Source organism: Clarias gariepinus, chromosome 21 (assembly GCF_024256425.1).
Source record: "Clarias gariepinus isolate MV-2021 ecotype Netherlands chromosome 21, CGAR_prim_01v2, whole genome shotgun sequence".
Classification (NCBI taxonomy): Eukaryota; Metazoa; Chordata; class Actinopteri; order Siluriformes; family Clariidae; genus Clarias; species Clarias gariepinus.
The window spans coordinates 7,380,029-7,386,496 of NC_071120.1; the positions used below are offsets into that span (position 1 = coordinate 7,380,029).

At 43.0% G+C, this 6,468-nt stretch overlaps 1 protein-coding gene across 1 annotated transcript; it reads left to right on the forward strand.

The window, feature by feature from the left end:
- Positions 1 to 1,142: 1,142 nt before the first annotated feature.
- Positions 1,143 to 3,284, forward strand: si:ch211-214j8.12 (uncharacterized protein LOC100000539 homolog). Its single transcript, XM_053481598.1, has 4 exons — positions 1,143 to 1,389; positions 1,486 to 1,652; positions 1,749 to 2,782; positions 2,884 to 3,284. Exons 1-4 carry the CDS (start codon positions 1,143 to 1,145, stop codon positions 3,248 to 3,250), a joined length of 1,815 nt encoding a protein of 604 aa, XP_053337573.1. The 3' UTR covers positions 3,251 to 3,284.
- The last annotated feature ends 3,184 nt before the right edge of the window (positions 3,285 to 6,468 follow it).

The following is a 6,468-nucleotide window of genomic DNA, read 5'->3' on the forward strand; positions in this document are numbered from 1 at the left end:
CGCCCTCCTGGGACGGCCTTCATGAGAGCCAGTTTCATTATGGTGCTTGACGGATTTTGCAAATGCACAATACTGTTCTTGCAAGAACTATTACAGAAAGGCTGACCTCTGTGTCTCAAAATAACAAGTAATTGTTGTTTTTGTTGTTGTTGTTATGTAATTACCCAATTCCATATGTGTCATTTTATAGTTCTGAAATCCCCAGTATTGTTGTAGAATGTAGAAAATAAATCACTAAACAAAAACAAAGAAATTTGCAAGTGACCCCAAACTTTTGAACGGTAGTGTATATATTTTTTAATTGGTCTATTAAGCTGTAAACCATAACAATCCAAATTAAAAGCAATTAACACTTGAAATATATCATTCTGTGTGTAGTGAATCTGTATAATAAGTTTCACCTTTTTAATTGAATTACTGAAATAAATCTTTTTCAGCATTTCAGTGATTTTCTAATTTATTAAGATGCACCTGTATATGTATAACGGATGTGTCATGACGTTGAAGTTCGAGATAATGATGTCAGGCAATCCTCCCCGCACGGTAAGTGGTAGAAATGACATGGTTGCGCGAGAAAGATGATGGTTTAGCCAATCGTTGAGGAGTAGGCGGAATTTCCCGAAAACGGGTAAAGTGAGGAGTTTGTTTAGATAGGGTGGGTTATCAAAGTGCTTCCTGTGTTTTATCGGACCGAGAGGAGGTGAAGACTTCCGGAAGTCACGGTTCAGAAGTAAGACTCGTCTCAAAGCCGTTTATTAACGTTTATTCAACTATTCAATTTACTAATTAACGATTTAGTACAGAGACGCCGCTAACGTTTATATATAGACATACAGTGGGCTGTGTCTCATTACACTGTAAATCTCACCGCTTCTCTGTAACACTGATAAACACACACCGAATCAGAGTCTCTCTGTACTCCACTTTGTGTTAGTAAGACTAAAACTGGTTTTGTTTCATTAACTGTAGTAGCTGTAATTTACATGCTTGAATGTTTTGGCACCTTTAATCTCAACACTTTGGTTTGTTTTTTCTTACCGGGTTTACTGTTTAAGTGCCCTTTACCCTGTACACTTCAGCATTAGTTCTGTCTTTGTAACTGCTTCTCTGTGTTTCAGTTTGCCCAAGTTGAAAAGTGAGCGATGCCTCTGTTTCGGCAGCCCGAGGTGAGACAGGAGAGGGAGAGCGAGGTGGAGAGAGAGAGGATAAAGAGAAAGTGTCACCAGCGTGACTGTGACGAGGAAGAAGAGGATGAGCCTTCGTCACTCAGGCGTCTGTGTCTCTTCAGCCTGGCGGCGAACATGAAGGACGTGTGGACGCAGGACTACGCTCACAACTACATGGATCACTATTTCTTCCGCTACGTCATGGGGCCCTTCAGCCTGCTGCGTATGTATGTGTGTGTGTGTGTGTGTGTGTGTGTGTGTAAGGCTATAGAACACTGACGATATCCTCCAGGTGTGTAACTGTAGTTGTTGTTTGCAGCGGGAGATCTGATCGAGGAGCTGCTGCGTGTCCTGTCTCAGAGGAAGCTCCTGTCTCGTGCGTCTCTGCATCTTCTCCTGCTGCCGCAGCTACACACACTCTCCCTGTCACACTTCTGTAACCTCGTCACAGCCAACCTGTGCAGCCTGATCTCTGTGCGCTGTCAGGTAACTCTAGCTTTAAAGCATCTGAACAACAGGCAAAAAAAAGTCTTTACAATCAGAAGCAGATTGTCTTGTAACGTGTTTTTGTCCCATTTTCAGTCTCTAAAGTCCTTAGACCTGAGCGGAGCACAGAATGTCTCCTCCGCCGCTCTGTGCTCTCTCCTGACTGACCTGTCCTGCCTTCACTCACTCTCTTTGGCCGGGTCTCTGTGTGACCGCGCCGTGATCGCGATGGTGGCCCGGCGGTGCTCGCAGCTCCAGCACCTGAATGTTTCCCGGTGTCTTCACCTGTCCCCAGGTGCCTTGCTGCCCCTCGCACTGCAAGGTCCTAAACGTCTCACCAGCCTTGTGGCTCTGGATATAGGATTAGGAGAACGCGAGGAGGACGGACCGTCTTCAGCTGCTGTCCTGCTGCTCAGTGTGTCCGGGCTGCATCGTCTGGCGTTTGAGGGTCTCGGACACGCTTGTGTGATCATCCAGAATCAGGATTTTGATCAGACTCGCGGATTTACCACGAGCGAAGGTGTGCCTTGTCTCAGGGAATTATGGGATGCAAGATTTCAGAGCAATGATCAAAGCAAGTGTGATGATGAAGAGAACAGACTCACACTGGAGGAGAAAATGGACAAATCCTTGAGTTTGAAGGAAGGCAGAAGGATGGACAAACCAAAGTTGCAGCTCCGAGAGGTACAGGGACTGACCCTCCACAGTCTGGATGCCGTCAGCAGTTTGTGTCCTGATCTTCACTCCATATCTCTAAACTGCCATGATGATGATGATGATGATGATGATGATGAAGTTTCCTCCCGGAGCATCCGTTTGACCCGAGGTTTGGCTCGTTGGTCGAGTCAGCTGCGCTCTCTTTCAATGCAGTTCTCCGGCCCACTTTCTGAACTGGTTCCTCCTCTGCAGGTTTGCGGTTCTTGTCTCCTGTCCCTCACTCTAGAGGGCGTCCAAACTGACGGGAACCTGCCTTTTATTTCCCTTCTGCGTTCCTGCCCTAAACTCACCGCTCTCACCCTTTACATCGATCCTCCACGTTCCAACCGGGAACAGGATGATGATGACGATGATGAAGATTTTGAAGGCTGGGATTTACCGCATCTTCCTCACCTCCGCACTTTAACACTAATGTAAGCTGTGATACACATATGTGATGATAAATTTGTACAGCATTCTGATCACACACACATCGATGTCTATTAATTATCTGTTTTCTTCACACTCTTTTCAGTTTCTCATTAGACGAGGGACGCATAAAACCTGTTCTGTGCTGGACGTCCCTCAAGGTGGCGCTGTGGGCCCTACTAAGGGGCTCCGTCCAGCTCCGCACTCTATCTCTGATCGCCGCACCGTGTCGCCTGGACCCAGTGTTCAGACTGGTCCTGGACCGTCACGCCGAACCCTTGCGCCAACTCAGACACGTCAGCCTGCAGCGCTCTGACGTCACCATGGAGACGACAACGCGGCTCGTGGACTCCTGTCGCTGCTTGAGCGCTCTGGATGTCAGCGGGTGCTGGTCTTTGAGTCGAAGTGACATCACGAAGTTACAGAGCCGAGCCAGGAGAAGGCGCCGTAAAGTCCATATCACATGGACCTAAGGCTTAAAGGAAGTGCACTAGGAATATATAATATATAAATTGTTATAATCACGGTTTACAAATATATTCAGATTTTAAATCGGGTCTTTTTTACTTCCTGTTTAAGACAATGTCAGTCTTTTTAATGATACCAAACGCTGTTGTATTATTTATAAAGTTAAACACTATCTCTGAATATATAAATAGTAAATAATGTTGTCTATAGTAGTCCAATGTTGTTTCATTATTGTTGCATTGGGGATATTTCTCACTATGTGATCTAAGGTTTCATCAGCTCGTATTATATTTTGATTTTGTCACTTTTTTTAAGGTCAGTAACTCGGACATGTTTGTGTATCAACCAGGGTTTACACAATGCAATAAAAAATACCCCCTAATGTGACCTCATATAAGATGATCCCTTTGCGCTAGTGATGGTGAGGTGAAGCCTTTTAGATGTCGAGGCTTCCCAGACAATAGTTTTAACAAAAGGTCCAGTTCATGAAGCTTTATTCAAGGGCTCATTCTACTGCCATCTAGTGGACAAATTTTGTGTAGCAACTAGATTATAACATCACAAGCAGCACAATTAATATGGACATGCAGCTGCAAGGGAAAGAAAATAAAGTAACTCATAAACTCGAAATAACTCGATTTTCCTTCGAGTGTAAGAAGTAAATGTAAAGTTCATTGTGAAATGCAAAACAACACTTTCCTGAATCTTGATTTATGAATTTAAGAAAAAATCTGGTTTCATTTGTCATTAGTCACATGACTCTAAAGGAACGTTTTAGAAATTCTTTTCTACTCTCCTGAGCGATATCTTTATTCTTCAAAATCACGAAGATCAAACAAGATATCAAGAATCAAGAAAACTTACAAAAAAGCAAATCTTATTTTGAGGTTGTTCAGAATTATTTCACTCATGACAGGTGGATGAGAAATTTGGTTTTAAAAGTGAGATTGCATGTGATTGGTTTATATGTATGAATACAGTCACACCCATACAGTAGTTAAAAAAGGTGTTTAAGTTTAAAACTTTTTTTTTTATCTTTTGCTTTTGATGATTTTTCCACTCGATTTTATATATTGTAATTTTCTATTGAGATTGGGAAATAGTTCTGGAGCTGAAATAAAACAAAAGATCACATGTTTCTGGATAGTGTCATTTTATAGAAAATATATAGTCAAAAGTATGTGGACACCTAACCACCATATCTGCTGTATATGTGCTTTTTAAAGCACTCTATTCCAGGTTCAGATCTATATATTTTTCTGTTATTATAGGCTCCACTCTTCTGGGAAGCCTTTCTACTAGATTGTGAAATGTGCCTGTGGGAACGTTTGTCCATTCAGCCACGAGATGTTCAGTTGTATAACCTGATTCAGTTGTGTGACCCCCTGGGATTTAAAACAGTGGTGTTTTTCAGGTTTTGAAGTGGCCTAGTCAAAGTTAAAAACATGCTGTTCAAGCTCAAGGTTTCTGTATACATTCGACCCTCTTTAAAATGTGGCAAAGCCAAGAAGACTGCATTTGGGCTTTTTCTGCATCCTGGGTAAGATGAAACTATAACTCCCTATATTTAGCTTTTAAAAGTTTAGTTTTTATTTATTATAGTACACACGTGACTTTGAGTATTCCTCTCTCTCTTTCATATTAATCCACACAATGCAGCAAATTGGTTGGAATAAAAAATCCAACTCATCTAGTTCTGTCCTGTTATTTCTCACAGGCATAAACATCAGCATGGCTTCTTCGATTCATTTTGCGTCCCTTCCCATCCTGGTCTTCTCGTCTCACACGATGCTGACCAGCGCTCTCAATGTGTACGGGTTTCAATCTGTCGGCCTCCGCAGGGATTCGTTCGGTAATGCTCCTGACTCGTACGTGAAGGCGAAGTGTGGTGGGAGCAGATACTACAACACTGAGGTCGTTCAGGGAACACATAACCCCAAATGGACGACAGCAGCTATATTCTTCTGCAATGTTGGGGACAGCCTGATAGTGGAGGTGATGAGCAAGGGTTTTAAATATGATGAGAGTTTGGGGTTTCACAAAGCTCAAGTTTGGGGTTCTGTCAAAGCTCCAGAGGTCCTCTGTGAAGAGCCTTCCAGAAGGACAACCATCTCTGCAGCAATCCACCAATCAGGCCCATATGGTAGAGTGGCCAGACGCAAGCCACTCCATAGTAAAAGCCATGTGCCATGAGAGAACCTCTGGAGCTCTGACAGAGTGACCATCAGGTTCTTGGTCACCTCTCTGACTAAGGCCCTTCCCCCCCGATCGCTCAGTTTAGATGGCCGGCCAGCTCTAGGAAGAGTCCTGGTGGTTTCGAACTTCTTCCACTTACGGATGATGGAGGCCACTGTGCTCATTGGGACCTTCAAAGCAGCAGAAAATTTTCTGTAACCTTCCCCAGATTTGTGCCTCGAGACGATCCTGTCTTGGAGGTCTACAGACAATTCCTTTGACTTTATGCTTGGTTTGTGCTCTGACATGAACGGTCAACTGTGGGATCTTATATAGACAGGTGTGTGCCTTTTAATTTTTTTATTTTTAATAAATTTGCAAAAATCTCAAGTAAACTTTTTTAATGTTGGGTGTTGTGTGTAGAATTCTGAGGAAAAAAATTAATTTAATCCATTTTCGAATAAGGCTGTGACATAATGAAATGTGGAAAAAAAGATGCACATTGACATGTGACATTCCAGATGCACTGTACATGCGCATTTACCCCTGTTTAATGTCTTGTACTTTTTAAATACATATCTGTAAATTTATTTTGTTTTTGTCACACAGATAAAAACTATAATGTTCTCCTCCAGTCCTCGACTGGTGTACCTCACCATGTTCATATTAGCGTGCCTGGCATTTCCCACGGGTGTATTAGCTGGCCTATGGGTGTATGGCATGAATGGCAAAGGGCTGAAGGGTGGATCTCCTCCTGACACCTATATGGGGGTGCATGTTAGAAATGGATTTGTGGGACAAACCACTGTGATTAGGGGTAGTTCTAGCCCTCCTGCATGGAGCACCATCATGACCTCTACTACAGCTAAAGTCAACAATGATCTCAAACTACAGGTCTGGGACAAGGATGTATAGAAGGATGACCTTTTGGGAATATGTTATGCAGGTGATGATGCAGGCCTTAGAAGGATGGTTCACTATTTAATGGAAAAAAAAAAGCTCTTCCTGCCCAACTACCCCAGCATTTGGTCACTGGTTCCAAATCTTT